The sequence below is a fragment of the Cibotium barometz genome, chromosome 19 (assembly GCF_041138505.1).
Source record: "Cibotium barometz isolate CiBa-2024 chromosome 19, ASM4113850v1, whole genome shotgun sequence".
In the NCBI taxonomy this organism is placed as follows: Eukaryota; Viridiplantae; Streptophyta; class Polypodiopsida; order Cyatheales; family Cibotiaceae; genus Cibotium; species Cibotium barometz.
Genome location: NC_141064.1, coordinates 48,416,203 through 48,434,789, shown reverse-complemented (window position 1 = coordinate 48,434,789; position 18,587 = coordinate 48,416,203). Strand labels below are relative to the sequence as shown.

Below are 18,587 nucleotides of genomic sequence, written 5' to 3'. Positions count from 1 at the left end.
ACATTGATTCCCACTGGTACCCTGGTACCCGTGGTAAGCCTCTCTCTGGGCTTTCATGTGTCTCTGTCAGAAACATGATGTCCCGGTTCTCCATAACCTCCTCTAGTCTGCCTGGATGTGTCCATAGAGCCCCATTGCAGTTCCAAACTGTTGCATATATCTCCTTGTGCTTCTTGATAATTTCTTGTGTCCCATAGGCCATATGGCGCTATGCCACCATCTTGCCCTCTATGTATACATGGCCGTCTCTGTAATGTGCCTTTTTCCCTTCAGCACGTGCTGCTTTAATTTGTGGCATGCATGATTTCCTATGTTGTCTCTGCATCCAAGTTAGGTCATCATCAAAGTAGATGGGGTCCCCTGGTAGGTTTCTTAGAATAACTCTCTTTCTCATGAAGGTTTACTTGCTCACTTCGCCTGCGAACTGTAGCACTAGGGCTTTACTTTGGGTGGGGTCCTTGGGTTTGGCTGTCCTCCATATCTTGGTGAAAGAAAGAAAGAAAGAAAGAAAGAAAGAAAGCTGTATTAACGTCTACTAGAGGCCGAACTCGACCTATGAGACAAATCAATGTACAATTGTCAATGTCTTCTGGATGTCCAGAAAAAAAAAGGACAAAATGAACATGAAATAAACTATGAAAGTACTGACCTAGTGGGGGGGTGTGATGGATGGAGCACTACTGCAAGAGGCTCAGTATGCAACCTATATGCGCAGGGTATTCAAGAATGCAATGCAGTTCTGTCTAGCTCCAACCAATACCATAATGGGGGTGTAATATGTGATACATAGGCGATGGCGAGGCAAAAATACCTCGGAGCATGATCTCCGGGTGTGAGTGTAAGTGAGCTAGCTGCTCCTAGATATGGTGCTTATGTCGAGCCCGTATCTGGGTGATCTCCCTCTGATGTAGTCTGGGAGTCTGGTAGCCTGGTGCTCTCGGTCTCTGTCTGGCTCGGAGGTCCGCAGCGCGCTGAAGTGTAACCCCCTCCTGTGTCAGAATAGGTACTGGGATAGAATTCTAGAAGAAATCAGTGAGCTGGAGCTGTAGCCCACCTCTCCCTATGGTATGAGTCCGTAGCAGTGTCTCTCTGTGGCGCTGTGTCTCTAGCAAGAACTGGCCAAATCTGCGCTGGTCTGCGGACTCCATGATCTGGTGGAGTGAGGGATGTCCACTGAAGATGGTGGTGTATCTCTCTCTAATGACACTATATGCTCTGCATCTGCATACATAATGTTCCTCACTCTCAACCTCCTCCTGGCATAGTCTGCATATCCTTTTTGCTCTGGGGATCCGTGTTGCCCTACCTGCCTCAATCTCAAGCTGGTGTTATGACACTCTGAGCTGGCCAATCACCACTCGGGCGCTGAGAGGCATGTACACATCTATGTACACTCGGGCACTGTGAGGCATGTATTCGGAGAGAGAGAGAGAGAGAGAGAGAGAGAGAGAGAGAGTATTGGGTCCTGAATACCCTCTGTAGGCCCCCCACCACGACTGGTGTATTTGTTTTATTTGAATGATACAAATTCTGCAAGTTAAAATCTGGTTCTCGACCTGCACTCTTTGCCTTGACTGAGAGTTCCCCTTGGCTGTCCTGGCCCTTGGAATTCGGCAACCCCTTTGTGAATTATGAGATGCCTTGACTGAAAATGACTGGGCTATTTATAACCCTTCTTACTGCTGGTTGGTTTGCTTTATAGGGGTCAGCCTGCTGCTAAAGTCCCACGACCTGGTCTATGCAAATAAATGCCTTTTTATCCAGCGTTTTCACAGTAGGCTCTGCTGGCTGCCCCTGTGCTTGGTGCTGGCTGCTGTCCAGTCCTGCGCAGGCTGGTGAGCAGCCCCTAGGCACTGGCTGACTCGCTGCTGGGAAGCCTCTTAAGGCCTGGCTGCCTGGCTGGACTGGCCTCTAGGGCCTGTCGGCCTCGCCATGCTGGGCCGTGTGCTGGGGGAGGCGGGCCGCACGGGTCGGGCCAACCAAGCTCGCACTCACCGGTCTAAGGGGAGGGATGGGGCTACCTGCCTGCCTCCTCCACTCTTACTGGGGGAGCGTAGCATGGGTCTTGTGAGAAACTGAGGGGCATCCTTTGTGGGACTGACCTTGAGAACAAACTCTAGCCAGGTGCCCCATCTCTCTGCCAATGAAACAGTGTCCGGGGATGCTTGTATTGCATAAATGGGCCCCCATGTAGGCTGGGAAGTGCAATGACCTGAAGGATAGCCTCTGGAGAGGCTATGCATACCTAAATGGATGGAATTCTTGCTACCCCGACGTAGTACTGAGTCGACTCCAAAACCTGTCCAATCGATCGTTGAATTGAGCGAGTAAGGGGGAGGTACTCCTTTCGGAGGCCTAGGAAGCACACTTTAACGGGGAAGCCTGATGGACTTACAAGGGGGTCGGCTGGGGGGTTGAAGCCATGGTGTTATTGAGCGGAAAATGCCTGACGTTGCGTATCGCGATGGGGCTCTGCTACAACCCATGAGCTTTGGTTGAATCAAACTTCACCTAGGAATAGCTGTGCCTAAACAAATGAATGTTTGTGATTTTTCCGGGTTTGCCAATGAGGGCTGCTTGGAGCAAATCCCACGTGCTGGGTGGCTCCCAACAATGTTGCAAACTAGTGAAGAGGCCACGAGGGAGGAGACTGTAGATGTCAAGAGTTGGAGGCCCGCTTTGGAGAATAGGCAAGAGGTGGTGGCCTCGGTCGGGGATGACGGAGCACTGCCTTGGAGTCGTGCAGGATGGGTAAAGATCAGAGAAGCCGACTCTCGACGAAAGAACAGCTCTAGCTCGCTTGGTTTTTCTTGCCTTTCCGAAATGGGTGTGTTTCTAGGATAATTTCACAACCACGGTTTACTGGAGTAAATGTTGCTAAAGTGAGTCACCATATGCCCCAGGTCCAAGTAAGTATAGATGATGTTGCACAAGTGATGGGAGGACATCTAGGATTCTTCAGGATACCTTTACAACAGCAGCACAGCTCCAAAGCTGCTGACTTGAGTGAGGATAGAGGATGCTGCTCAAGCGATAGTCACACCAAAACTAGGAAGCAAGGTAGGGAGGATGTCAGAATACCATCACAACAGCTGGAGAAGCTCAAGTGATGGGCATCATATGCCCTTGGCCCAAAACTATATGCATCCACCCACTAGGCAAAGACAGATTTGGAGTTGACATGCCAGAATTTTTGTGGCTGGCCTATCGTGGATCCAGGGGAACTTATTGCTGAGTTTCATGAGGAGTGTATATATGGTTATATCTGGGAGGCATGATGCTGTCCATATCCTTGACGTCACTCTCATTTGTGAATCTGATATTGTTCCTTGTTAGTGTAACAATGTACATAACGAGTCCTCATCACATGCTTTGAATCTTTTCAAGCTCTCGTGTGTTTTTATAAGGAGTGTTACATCTTACGGTAAACTAAAGTTTTTATGCAAGTGACTATTTAAAAATTCATCCTCTTTTTATGAACTCCGTCAGAAGTTGTCAATCCCCCTTGTGATGCAAAGCTATGGTGGCAGAAATGGTCTTCCATTCGGAGTAGTAATTCATTAATTAAGCCTCTTCAGAGGGGTCCTATAAGCAATTGTCACCATCCCTCCTAGATGCTGGATAACAGGCCTTCGTAAGGATTGTGGCACGGGTACTTAGCTTATCTTCAAGAAAACGACAACTTCATGTGTAAAACCTTGAGAAAATCTGAAAGTAAACAAAAGAGAGAGTAGAGAGAGAAGGCATCACACTAGGGGTCAGAATAGCCGTGGGCTGACTTCATCTTCTTGACTTTTATGTGTTATATTGTTTTAGAGCTTTCTACCACGCCTACATACCTTCCATGATCAAGTCTTGAGTACAAGTTCTTAGAGCTAGAGAGCTCTCTTGTCTTTCTACATGTCTCAACAATGAGAGAATAGTTGAATTTATAGTTCTTGCCCAAAAGCACTTGAAAGTTGAGAAAAGCGTTGTAAAACTCACTTATAGTCCAAAAAGCATCTTTTTAAATAATAAAAGCTCTTCTCTCTTTAGTATTTAAAAAGCTTTTAATCTTTTGCTTTTCAAAAGCTAGTCACATCATTCCAAGCTTGTAAGGTAGCCTTGTGCTGCTATCCAGCCACATGTTAGTGCCATGTCACCATCGCCATGTCATCAATGCCATGTCACTTTTTTTCCTAAAACTTTTTGTTTTCAAAACTCCTTTTTTGTTTGTTTGTTGTTGTGCATTGCATTTTTACATATCAGTAACCTGTATTTTGATGCTTCGGTGACACCTCCCCAACTTATTAAACAGTTGTTTTCATTTGATAGATCTTTCTTTTCTCTGCTTTTTCTTGCTGTGGTCTTAGCTCTTCTCTCTTTGGCTCTTCAGACATGGTTCTTTATGCAGAATGTCCTTCTGTTCTCTTGTGCTTGGCTTTGGGGAGCATCTTACCCTCGCTATTTTCACCCTTCACATAAAGTGACCTTGGGTTTGACCTCTCTGGCAGATAGTCCCACCGCCTTTAGGTAGGAGTTTCCCAGCATAGCATTATTCTCTTTCTGCCAAGATTAACACACACCCATTATATCTCAGACACAAACACGTGCACACATGCCCGTCCTTGGGTTTAACCGGGTGTCCCCGAACCTTGGCTTAGATACACATATGCTCACAAGCATATATCAAATGAACAAATGAATGCACAAACAATTTCTTGGTTTTTACACCACCCATGTCAGTGTTTGACTATGGTAAAGTAATAATATTCATGTCCATGTACTCAGTTATGATTTTCTTCATTGATAAACAGTGCCTCCATGAGATGACTAGTCCCATGACTCTTGTATAAAAGATTTAGTGTTGTTCAGTCTCAAAGTTGCTCCTTTTGGATATACCTTGGACAACAATCCTCGAGTTCTAGAATACTCAATTCCTTATACTTGACCTTTTGACAAGTCAAACACTCGGATACATACTTGCCAATATCCTTTCTCATGCTAGGCCAATAGAAGTACCATTCCAATGTCTGCCTAGTAGAAGAAATATCTCTATGCTCTGCAGAAGGTGGTGCATGTGACTCTTCAATCACTTTTTGCCTCAAATACTTGGTTATGCATTCATGTATCCATCATCAAACATTCTCTTTCAAGGAATAGTGATTAACTGTCTTACCATCCTCTAGCTTCCGCATAATCCTACCAAAGTTCTCATCATGTACATAGTGATCTCTCATGGAATCCAACTCTCTATGATAGGCAATGGTCATTGATGTACTTGTGTTCTCCTAAATAGAGCATTTGCAACCACATTCTTCTTTTCAGGTGTATGGATAATTTGGAAATGAAACATGGACAAAAAGTTTGCCCACCTCATATGCTGCTCGGAAAGCTTAGTTTGGGTCAGAAAATATCTCAAACTTGATGATCCTGAAGTAAGAGCATGACTCATGGCTAGAAGTTCTTTCTCATAAACATGCAAGTGTTTCTCGGCATGTTGCAACCTTTGGCTCTCAAAGGCAACCATATGCCCTTCTTGTCGCAAAACTGTCCCTATACAATCTTCCCTTTATTCACATTCCACCATAGAAGGTTTCACTAGGATTGGAATGACCAATACCGGTCGAGTAGTAGGCATCTTCTTCAATAGGTTGAACTTTGAAGGCATGTCTCCGACGCTCATCCCATCCGAACACTACTTTCTTCTTGGTTAGATCATGCAATGGAGCGGCAATGGTGGCAAAGTTTCTAATGAACCTCTTGTAATAGGAGCATAACTCCAAGAAATTGCGCACCTCATGTACGGATTTCAATTTTGGTTGATTCTTGATGGCCTCAAGCTTTGCTGGGTCCATCCGGAGTACTTCCTTACACACTGTATGTCCAAGGTAATTTATCTCTTCTAAGAAACACTCACTCTTCTTTCCATTGATGAACAACTTGTGCTCTTACAACTCTTGAAATACCTTAGCTAAATGCTTTTTGTGTTCCTCTTCGGTCTTGGAAAACACAATGATGTCATCAAAGAAAGTGCTTGCATACTTCCGACGTGGTCTAAAGATCAGATCCAATGCGATTGAAGGTAGCCGGAGCATTTGTGCGCCTAAAAGGCATCACCAAATACTCATACAATCCAAAAGAAAGTGATACGGAAGGCAATCTTGTGAATATCCTATGGTTGGATCCAAATCCGATGATAGCCACTCTTCAAGTCAATCCGACTAAAGAATACCGCGTCTTTCGGCTGATGGAATATATCATCAACCCTCGGTATAGGAAACCGATTCTTGATTGTAATCTTGTTCAAGGCTCTGTAATCCACGCACATGTGAATGAGCTATCCTTCTTCTGCACTAGAAGCACTGGAGAACAAAAGGGTGAAGAACTAGGCCATATCAATCCCTTTGATAGCAAGTCGTGTACTCGTGTCATATTCTTTTCTTGTTGTACTGCACTCACACAGTAACTAGGTCCATTCGGGATTGAACTCCCTAGAATCAACTCTATCACATGATCCTTTGTTTGCTCAGCAGACAACTCTCCTAGAATAACATTGGTGAAGCAATCCTTACGTTAGTGGGGTTGTCATAGAGTTATGACGCTTCTCAAGTACCGAAGACTTTTGATCTCCAATACTTGTCTTTTCCTTTGGTTCGTCTACCATGTAGACTCTGGCAGCAACTGAAGCTGAATGCATCAAATCTTGGATGGGACTTAAGAAGTTTGAAGATGATGTGCACCTTGCATTTCAAATTGCGGATGGAAACAGGTGAGACAATTGATCACTACAAGAAGAAATTTTGGGATGCATATCTCAAGATTACTCCTTTTAAGGAGATTTCTGAGAAGTCGCCCGAATGATAAAAACTGATCGTAAAACTGCTTCTTCAAGTCTTTCCATTTCTTGGGAGATGTTCCTCAACCATGAGTCCATCCCACCATGCATTGGTTGTCTGAGGGCTTTGGTTGTGTAACCAGAAGCTCCATCATAAGGTGTAAACCGCACCATCCTTCCTCCTTTGACCTCCTTAGCTTTGCGCTTACCTTTCTTCCCTTTCTTTCCATGCCGTGGAGAGGGTGACCTAGAAGGGGGCAAAAGAAGAAGAAGAAGAAGGGCTCCTGGACCTTTTCCAACTATTTCGGCTTTTCCCACGATGAGAGTGGGCGGATTTGGAATGTCTCCTCTTCCTTCCACGAGAAAGTGGAGGACTGCGTGATCTCTTTGACGGAGATCTCTTTGATTTTCAGCCACATCCTCCTTTCTTGGTTGTTGATCCCGTTCTTCACGTGCTCGATCTTCTTAGATAGTTGCTCAAAAATTCTCATCAAGTCGGAATCTTGGAGAATAGTGTCCAAATTGGTCATAGTTTCTTTGACCATGTGGGTTCGGCTTGGTCCTCTTCTTTGTGGTGAGTGCTTCCCATTACTTGAAGAAAAAGCAAAAAGCATTGCGTGTAAAGATCGTTATCCCTCGTAGGAGAGAGATATAACCTTTGCTTTGATCCCACTGTAACAGACCTTCGTAAGGGTTGTGGCATGGGTACTTAGCTTATCTTCAAGAAAACAACTTCTTCACGCGAAAAACCCTGAGGAAATCTGAGAATAAACAAGAGAGATTATAGAGAGAGAAGACACCACACTAGGGGTCGGATTAGCCTTGTGCCCCCCCCCCCCCCCCCCCCAACCTCCCCGCGCGCCCCCGGCGTGAGTTATATTGGAAAAAACCCGTTGGAGAAGTCTTGAGTACAAGTTCGTAGAGCTAGAAAGCTCTGTTTTCTTTTTACATGTCTCAACCATAGTTTCTATTAGGCGCGCCTTTGACAGTTTGAGGCATACGAGGGGTCTTCAAAAAAATAAAAAATAAAAAAAAATATATTTGCTGGTTTGAGTCTTTAGACGGGGGCTTTAAGAGCCCAAGGCAGCCCCTCTCACACACACTCTTTCTCCCTCTCATACATTCTCTCCCTCCCTCCCTTAAGCCTTTCTCAAGACCCAATGTTCAAACACACACACTAGGATGATGATGTTTTTTATACCCACTTTTGGAGCTATCTCTATACTCTACCAGTTCATTTCAGTTAACTCTGTACCCTTGAATCTTGATGATGAGGATGTACTATTTTGGTCTCATAGGTCATTTTGGCCTTCTGTAGATGTTTAATATAGCTTTCTTTCTTTCTTCTTTCTTTCACACACACACTCTCTCCCCCTCTCTCATACACACCCTCTTTCTCCCTCCCTCAAGGCTCATACATACACTCTAGCACTGTCACTTTTGTACTCCCCCATATTCATGTATTCATGTATCCATGTACTCATGCACCCCATTTTGACTAGTAGCATTAGCTTCCCACTCTCCCTAGTTGCTGCTTCCGGATGCTCCCTACTGATTTATTGTAGGGCTAGATACTTACCTTCAGTCCTTTCTTTTCTTTTCCAGATAGTGTATTAGATGTCACATGGTTGCAACTTTGGTCTCATACGTCACTTTGGCCTTTTGAAGACGTTAATAGACGTTAATATAACATTTCATTTCATTTCATTTCTCAACTTTCACTATATATCTATCTATCACTATATATATATATATATATATAATAGACGCCTCCAACACGCCTCTAACGTCTCTAAAAAATACGAGTCTTTCGAGGTACGTACCATACCCGCCTCGTACCAAACGCCTCTTGAGGCCTCTAACAACCATGGTCTCAAGAATGAGAGAATAGTTGAATTTATAGTTGTCCAAAAGAACTTGAGAAAAGTGCTTTAGAACTCACTTATAGTCCAAAAAGCAAAATCTTGTCATTTCATGCATGGAATAACTATTATTAGTGATTAATTAATATCCAACTTAATGTGGTACCTTTAACTTAAGTAATCCTAAACCATGGTTTACTTGATTACTTATGGTTAACCACATTAAAGTAGTCACGAGCAAAGTTTTACTTGAAACATGTGAATAACACGATATCAAGTTACATGATTTGTAACTTAAAGTGTCTTTCTTTCATTTATGTGTAAACGTTTGGAGGAGTAGTGCCAAAAATTTGTCCACAATTTCTTATCTTTAGGAATTGTTCTTTCCAATTTAAAAAAATGGGGAGCTTAAGAGACACATCCTTGTTTAGTGTTATTGTGAGCAAAAGGTGCATAGAAGATGATAACCTAGTAATTAAAGCACTACCTCAACTTAACATTGGATTATGGTGTGTTTAGTTGTACGTGTTTCCAGGCTTGGTTGGTTGATATTAAGACGGGTTCTTCTTTGTATGTATTATGAGCAGGCAATCACAGCGCCAACAACAGTCCTCAACGCCATAGCCGTTGAATCTTACAAAAAATACATTCTGGTCTCATTGATTTACAATGGACAGGTTAGTTGATATTACGTGCTTAGAAATAATGTCTTGTTTTCTTCCAGGTAAGGATCATGATTTGATGGAGGATTTTTGAATGGTTGTCTTTGAATGTGCTCCTTTTTTGTGTGCGTGCGCACATGGATGGTGGTGGTTGTGCATGGCATTAATTTGGACTTTGTTGCTTAAGCATATGATATAATTAAATGGGTGCATAAAAAGGGTGCACGTAATGATTGTGATGCCATGTCTTTTGGTCCCATATGCCTTCAAGGCATTCCACGGACATTAATATGACTTTCTTTCTTTCTTTCTCTCTTTCTACCCATCATACCCGGACCACAGATTAGTATAAGGGTTGTCTGGAAATTACAGCTTGTGGAAAGTGATATGTGTGGTCCTATGTGGACACCATCTTTTGGAAAGCATCTTTACTTTGTCACCTTTATCGATGAGTACTCCAGATTTGCATGGGTGTATTCCTTGAAGGTCAAATCTGATGTATTTGTATGTTTTCAGCTTTTTAAGCTGAAAATCAATCAGGTTGCAAAGTGCAGACCCACCGTACAAATCGAGTGGGGGAATACATATCCATTGTTTTCAAAGCATTTATGGCAGAAAAAGGCATAAAGCATCAATGCACTATGCCATATTCTCCTCAGCAAAATGGTTTTGCTCAGAGAAAGAACAGGTCTTTGATGGAAATGGCTAGATGCATGGTTAAAGGCAAAGGATTGCCTCACAAATTCTGGATGGAGGCATTAATGTGTGCTACACGTGTTGAATAGATGCCCTACCAGAACATTGAAAACCATCACGCCATATGAGGCCTGACACGAAAGGAAACCTAAAGTTGATCACTTTAGAGTTTTTGGATGTATAGCATATGCACATGTACGTCAGCAATTGAGAGGTAAGCTTGATGACAAAGCAGCTAAGTGCATATTTTTCGGTTATAACAATGGCTGTAAAGGCTACCGTCACTTTAATCCTTCCACACAAAGGATTTTGGATAGGGGAGATGTTGTATTTGCTAAAAATTCAGACCAGCCATTGGCTGAATTTTTTGGACAGCCACCTTCGGGCCCACATAACATGTTTGAAGGACTTCTCCCGTTGGGAATCGATGGCTCAACATATCAGCCATCAACTTTGCCGAATGTCAGCATTTGGGTGCTCAAAATCAGTGCATAAATGGGCTCATTACACCTCAAAATGTGGTGGAGCAGTGGAGCAAGAGCTGACAGCAATGGAGGAGGCTAGAGTTGTGCCTCGTAGGCTACTCCGTACTTTATAGGAGAGCAAACTTTCAGCTCCAGTTGGTAGCAGGGGACGGGCTGGTTCACGTAATGCAAGAGAACACGCAGATGTTGCTTGCATGAGTACACTTTGCGATGCAGATGAGCTAGATTTATTTGAAGAGGTTCATGAGGATGAGCATTGGATGCAAGCCATGCAAAATAAGATTGATTCTATCCATAAAAATAGCTCTTGGGATTTGGTAGACTTGCCTCCCGGCAAGAAGCCCATTGGCACAAACTGGCTTTACAAGTCAAAAAGAAAGTCTTATGGTACCATTGATAGGTACAAGGCCAGGCTAGTGGCTAAAGGATATGCTTAGCAGAAAGGCATTGATTATGATGAGACTTTCGCATCTACTTTTCGTATGGCCACAATTAGATGTGTTGTTGCATTGGTTGCCCATCATGGATGGAAAGTGCATGAGTTGGACATAAAATCAGCTTTTCTCAATGGGGATTTGCAGGAAGAAGTGTATGTAAATCAGCCCATTGGTTTTGTGATGCATGGTCATGAAAACAAAGTATGCAAGTTTCGAAGAGCACTTTATGGTCTCAAACAAGCTCCTCGAGCTTGGTATGAGAAGATACATACTTATTTGACCACTGAGGGATTTTGCAATAGTCCAACGGAGAGCGCCCTCTATATTAAGGAGGATCATGGCACTTTGATTATGCTCATTCTTTATGTGGATGACATGTTGCTAACTAGGAATGATATGGAGAAAATTTCAACATTCAAAGCTGAATCGCAATCGCCATTTGAGATGACAGATTTGGGATTGTTGCATTATTATTTGGGCATACAATTTGTGCAGACAGATGTTGCAACGTGTTGCCCTCATATGAATGAGGGAGACTGGATGGCTGAGTTTCTTATAAAGCTCAAAGATTTCAGAGAGCAACTTGCTAACATTGAAGAGATCTATCCGGATGGTTCTTTGGTGCTTGCTGTCCTCAATGCATTGTCAAATACTTACTAGGTTTTTGCTTTAGGCAATCTTGTGCTCTTGAGAGAGAGGAGCAATCATGGCAAAGAAGGTCTATCTGGGATCAAGCTTCCGCTGCAAGTCAAAGAGGCAAGGGAAAAGCCTCTTCACAAGTGACTAGAAGCCAAAGGAAGATTCAACCCAATCCTCTGGCAAGGATGCTGAGAAAGGGGGTGAGAAGCCTAAGAAGAGAACGACAAGCGTAATTACTACGCACATGATAATTGGGCTTTTAGTGTGCATTGTAACTATGATCCTTCTATACATGATGTATACTTATCAGTATCAGATTCACATGTTTGGTACTTTGACAGTGGTGATAGGAAGCACATTACTTCTCAACATGTTTTGTTTTTCTCCCTTAAATCTCCTTCTCACAAGGAGGTACTATGACATGTGCAAACAACTCCTCGTATCCAATGAAAGGAGTTGGAAGAGTTGTGCTTATTGTTGCAAATGGTGGGACAATCACTCTCTCAGATGTATTGTTCGTACTTTGCATCAAGAAGAACTTACTGTTAGTTTCTACTATTACTCCGGGAGATCTAGAGGTCAGATCAGGTATAGAGTTCGTGATCAAAATGATGGAGACATCATTGTTGTCGCTGGTACACTATGCCATGGTCTTTACAAGTTGGATAAATATGAGAGATTGGCACATGATGCATGTTTAGTTTTTGCCACACATGCTATGAGCGATGTGGAGCTATGGCATGCTCACTTTGGCACTTGAATTTTGGTAATTTGTTGCACCTTAAAAGACAAGAGATGGTGTTAGAATTACTATAGCTCAAGGCCCTTGTCAAACGTGTATGTGAGGGTTGCATTTTAGGCAAAATGCAATGGACAACATTCTTGAAAGATGGATAAGGGTTGTCCATAAGTTACAACTTATACTCAGTGATGTAAATGGTCCTATCAGGACACCATTTGCATATGGTTTATGAGGACCATATACATCACTTATACTCAGTGATGTATATACTCACTTATACTCAGTGATGTATATGGTCAAATGAGGATACCATTTGTTAGGGAATACCTCTGTTTTGTGACATTCATTGATATCTACTTTGGGTGTATCCATTTAAGCAAAAGTTTTTACATTCTTTAGAAACTTTCTTTCCATGGCTGAAAATGTGTCTGTATGCAAAGTTGGTACCCTTCGTCCAAATCGAGGGGGGGAGTGTATGTCAAAAGAGTTTATTGCACACATGTCTAAGAGACGCATAAAACACCAATGCAGGGTGCCTTACATACCTCAGCACAATGGTGTGGCAGAGAGGAAAAACGGCTCTCTGATGGAGATGGCACAATGCATGGTGAAAGAGGAAGATTTGCCTCACAATTTTTGATTAGAGGTTGTTATGTGTGCCACTTATGTGCTCAACGAGTGCCCCACCAAGCCTTGCAAACATTGACGCCTTATGAAGCTTGGAATGGGAGGAAGCCCTTAGTGGCTCACATGAATGTCTTTGGGTGTCTTGCTTATGCTCTTGTGCTTGAGCAACACCGCAGTAAGCTTGATGATAAGGTGGTTAAATGCTTTTTGGTGAGATAGAGTTTGGAAAGCAAGGGGTATAGACTCTACCATCCAGCTACAAAGCGGATTTTGGTGAGTAGAGATATGGTTTTTGTAGAGATATGGTTCAGCCCATGCTTTCATGCAATAAACAACAAAGTGTGCGTGATACACTACTTCCCTTGTATAATTTGGGTCAGCCATATGTGGAGCATTTTGGTGCTCAACAAGGTGCTGAAATTCAGCCCCTAACAGTTGCAAATCAACCCCCTTTGGCTGAGATTCAGCTCGATTTACAGCCCATAATCAGCCCATAGATGAAGCTTTGTGGAAGATGCAATGGATGAGGAACGGACAGCCATTCAAGTGTCCAAACGGGTGTCTAGATGGCTATTGGATACATTATGTGATAGCAGTTTGGCAGCTCCTTTGCTTAGCAGGACACATGCATGTTCTCATTATGGATCACGCTCTCATTGCCACACATGCAAGGACGAGGAACCTATTTTCTTTGAGGAAGCACATGAAGATGATCAATAGATGTGTGCCATGTAGGATGAGTATGACTCAATCCTAAAGAATGACACTTGGTGTTTGGCTGATTTGCCTCATGGCAAGAAAGCCATTGGTACAAAGTGGGTGTACAAACTCAAGCGTAGGGCAAATGGTAGGGTTGTTGATGCTCAGAAGGGCATAGACTATGATGAGACCTTTGTTCCCACTTCTCGTATGACCACCATTAGGTTTATTATTGCTATGGCACCACATCATGGCTGGAATATGCATGAATTGGACATCAAATCCCCTTTCTTGAACGGTGGTTTGCATGAGGAGGTCTATGTATCTTAGCCTCGTAGTTTTGTTCAGAAGGGTTAGGGAGCCAAAGTGTGTAGGTTAAAGAGATCTTTGTGTGGCCTTCAGCATGCTCCTAGAGCATGGTACGAGAAGATACATTCATACTTGGTGGCACATGGGTTTTATATTAGTCCAACAAAGATTACCCTCTATGTCAAGAAGACTAGAGAGGATTCGTCGGTCATTGTTGAGATGATATGCTGCTCACATGTCCTAATGTTGAGAAGATTTCAACCTTCAAGGCTGAATTACATGCTTCTTTTGAGATGTCAGATTTGGGAAGGTTGCATTACTATTTGGGCATTCAGCATGCTACTCACATGTCCCAATGTTGAGAAGATTTCAGCCTTCAAGGCTGAATTATATGCTTCTTTTGAGATGTTAGATTTGGGCCGGTTGCATTACTATTTGGGCATTCGACTTTTATAGCATGATGAGGGATTGTCATGATGCTGTCAAAGTATTGAAAAGGTTTAATCTTGAGAATTGTAAGCCTGTGGATACACCAGTTGAGACAGGTGCTAGGTTTATCATTCAAGATTCTTGAGAGCCTTTTGATGAGACATTATATTAGTAGGTTGTTGTATGCTTGATCTATCTATGTGATACGAGGCTAGATATTTGGTATGGGGTGTCTCAATTGATGCACAGGCTAGGTACCAGCAAGCATTGGCATGCTGTCAAGCAGGTTTTCTGCTACTTGTAGGGCACTCGATACCTTCGATTGTTCTATCCGAGGGGCGTGAGTCACAGCTGCATGCCTTCAGTGATTCCGATTGGGCTGGATGGTCACTTTGAGCTATGAAGCTGAGTATAAGGCAACTTTTACGATGGCAGTTGATTGTGTTTGGCTCATATGCCCTTTGGTTGATTTGAGTGCCAGATAGCCGTCCTCCACTCGTATCCTTAGTGACAGTCAGAGCGCATTGGCAATTATGAGGAACCCAATGTTTCATGCTTGCACTAAGCACATTGAGGTGCACTATCATTATGTTAGCGAGAGACTTTGCAGGAGAGATCAGCTTGGCTGTCCACACATGACAACATGGTAGATCTGTTCATGGAGACTCTGAAAAGTTCGAAGGTTTTTGCAAAGCTTTGGGCTCGTTTTGTTTTGGAGATTGATCAACCATATCCTTGTACATGTCCACATCATTGCTCTAGGGGCTTTGTAGCCATATATATGGTATTGATGTGTGTGAACCCACTTAGGACTAGCTGGGGTAATTTTTCCCTCTTTAGGAGGTTTTTTTCCCCATGCGTCTGAACACTCGCTTATCCATTTATTGGGTGTCCTTATCTTTTGCACTTGGCACTCATTTTATTATCACATAACATACAGCGAGTTGTGTGCAGAGTGATGAGACAGGACATATGGCAGTGCTACATACAGGAGACATGGACAGCACCAGAGAGCCCACTACCACCGAAGATGCTGTATTACAGAGACCACTTTATGAGCATCTCAGGGGATGGGTTTATACAGCGACCGCGGTATATGGATGTATACATGCTACACAGCTCTCGCGTTGCTATTGGACAGCTACGAGTCTCATCACATCCTCTAGAGATAGAGGCTGGGAGAGCGGCACGGGTTCCCAGAGCCGAGCGGATATGCAGATTGTGCCGCGAGGAGGTGGAGACTGAGGATCACTTTGTATGTAGATGTAGAGCCCACCAGGGGGTTAGAGATAGATATGCAGGATTGTTTGAGGAGCACTCTTCACTACATCAGTTGATGGAGGCCTCGGACCAGCGACAGCTTGGCAGACTACTACTAGAGCTTCATAGTTCTCGAGAGAGACTCCTCCAGACACCCGCTCCCACTGGGAGACAGTCCCAGCTCACAGATTTCTTCCAGAGAGCTATGCCAGTGCTAGCTGATGTACCACGTGGGGTGACTGCACAGAGACCAGAGGAATTGAGAGCCAGGAGGAGACCTAGACAGACTGGACATAGAGCACCCCGACTCCGTCACGGAGAGATAGCAGCTATCCAGATGAGACACCAGATGGAGACACAGTAGAGGCTAGCTCGCTTTCATTCAGACTCAGGGTACATGTTCACGCCACTCACAGCCTCAGCATCGGGGATGTATGATATCTTATATCCCTCTTATGGCACTGGATGGAGTTAGACATAGATCTGCATAGCATGCTTGTACTACCCCTTCAGCATATAGAGATGCATCTTGCCTTAGCACTCCATCCACATCCCCACCCCCCTTTATATTGTTTGTATATGGGCTCCACCGATCCATGATGATTCACAGTTGTATCCAGACACATGCACACTTTTTCTTTTCTTTCTTTTTCTTTTCTTCCGATGACCGGAAGAACACAGTTGTATTATTTTTCGTCTCATAGGCCGACTTTGGCCTCTCGTAGACGTTAATATATCTTTCTTTCTCTCTCTCTCTCTCTCTCTCTCTCTCTCTCTCTTTCTTGTGTCTCCATCTGGTGTCTCATTCGGATAGCTGCTATCTCTCGGTGACGGATGGAGTTAGACATAGATCTGCATAGCATGCTTGTACTACCCCTTCAGCATATAGAGATGCATCTTGCCTTAGCACTCCATCCACATCCCCACCCCCCTTATATTGTTTGTATATGGGCTCCACCGATCCATGATGATTCACAGTTGTATCCAGACACATGCACACTTTTTCTTTTGTTTCTTTTCTTCCGATGACCGGAAGAACACAGTTGTATTATTTTTTGTCTCATAGGCCGACTTTGGCCTCTCGTAGACGTTAATATATCTTTCTTTCTTTCTTTCTTTCTCACACACACACACACAGACATTGTATCAGATCCACTAATTGTTGTAACCTTTTTGGTCTCATAGGTCATTTTGGCCTTCTGAAGACGTTAATATATCATTTCATTTCATTTTCATTTCTCTCTCTCTCTCTCTCTCTCTCTCTCTCTCTCTCTCTCTCTCTCTCTCACAGGCCGACTTTGGCCTCTCGTAGACGTTAATATATCTTTCTTTCTTCTTTCTTCTTTCTTTCTCGCCTTTGTTCGCTTCGTTGTTCGTTGCCCCCCCCCCCCCCTCTCTCTCTCTCTCTCGCCAGCGCCCTCTCTCTCTCGCGCGCCAGCCCCGCCAGCTCCCTCTGCGCTCTCTCCCTCTCGCCAGCCCCTCGTCCTCCTCTGCGCAAGGCCCCTCTGCCCCCCTGCCGCTAGCAGCCCCCCCCTGCGCCAGCCCCTCCCTGCGCCAGCTCCCCTGCCCCCCCCCCCCCCCCCCTCTCTCTCTCTCTCTCTCTCTCTCTCTCTCTCCCGCCATATTATGAGATGGAGGCACCTCCATAGTGTACCCCTCCGTCCCACATGATATTGTATCCCCTCACTATATTCCACTCACCTCCATAGCGTACCCTCCCCTCACTATATTCACACCCTATAAGGGTTTCTGTTTACCTTCCAGTTCCAGTTTCATTTTCTAGGTGCCAGTAATATCATCTTTATTTTTCATTTTCTGGGTTTTTAAAAAAAAAAATCAAGACATTGTATCAGATCCACCATGATGTAACTTTTGGTCTCATACGTCATTATGGCCTTTTGAAGACGTTAATATAACATTTCATTTCATTTCTCTCTCTCCCCTCCTCGCCTGTGGGAAGGACTGCAGAGTGATCTGGAGGAATGGCCCCGAGTGTCCAAGAGAAACTCGAGGCCCTCGAGACGGCAATGAAGGCACTAATCAAGGAGAAAGGAATGGCCCCGAGTGTCCAAGAGAAACTCGAGGCCCTCGAGACGGCAATGAAGGCACTAATCAAGGAGAACAAGAAGACATCCGATTCCAACCTCAATGAGGTGGAGCACAAACTACACTGGCACATCATGGCTCTCGAAGCACGGGTCACGAACCTCGAACAGGAGAACACGGCACTCAAGGAGGAGGTGAGTGCATTGAAAGTGGAAATGGTAGCCATCAAGAATACTGAGAAGGAAGAAGGGGAGATCAATAACAACACTCTCACGGCCATCAAAGAAGAGATCTCCAAGGAGATCACAAAGGACATGGAGGGAAAGCTTGAAGCCAAGCAGTCAGGATGGGTTGAGGTGGTGAAGAAGAACATCCGTAAAGAAGTGAGGGAGGAGACTCAAAGGGAAGAACACCAAATCATTCACACCACCATTGAGGAGGAGAAGATGAGGCATGCCCGCCGCCTCAACATTCAAGTCACAGGTATAGCCGAGACACCCGACTCCACTCCTGAGAAAGATGGACAGCTTCTATGCATGAAGCTCGGCTACAAGGAAGAGCACCCTCTCCCCTTCACCAAAGCATGGAGAGCCGGGAAAGACTCAACACGCAAGCGAGCCCTCATCCTACAGTTTGCAGGAGAGACGGAGAGGGTCACCTTCATCAGGAAGAGGGTCATACTACGGGGTTTAGAGGGAGCTCCTATTTTCTTGGATGATGATCTCACAAGGATGCAGCTTGAGCATAGGAGAACTTGCATGTCACGAGTCTTACACGCGAGGAGAGAAGGCAAGAAGGCCTTCTATCGAGATGGTCGGGTCATCATTGATGGCCGGCCCATGGATTAGCGGTTTGGGGCCTATGGTACACAGACCAG

The 18,587-nt window shown here is 44.2% G+C and overlaps 1 protein-coding gene across 1 annotated transcript in view; it reads left to right on the top strand.

Moving 5' to 3' along the window:
• LOC147628692 (COP9 signalosome complex subunit 3-like) overlaps nucleotides 1–18,587 on the top strand; it is a 114,830-nt gene that overhangs the window by 71,439 nt on the left and 24,804 nt on the right. The window contains exon 5 of the mRNA XM_086813906.1: nucleotides 9,267–9,356. Within this exon, the coding sequence (XP_086670032.1) occupies nucleotides 9,267–9,356 (90 nt within the window). The remainder of the gene's footprint in view (nucleotides 1–9,266; nucleotides 9,357–18,587) is intronic.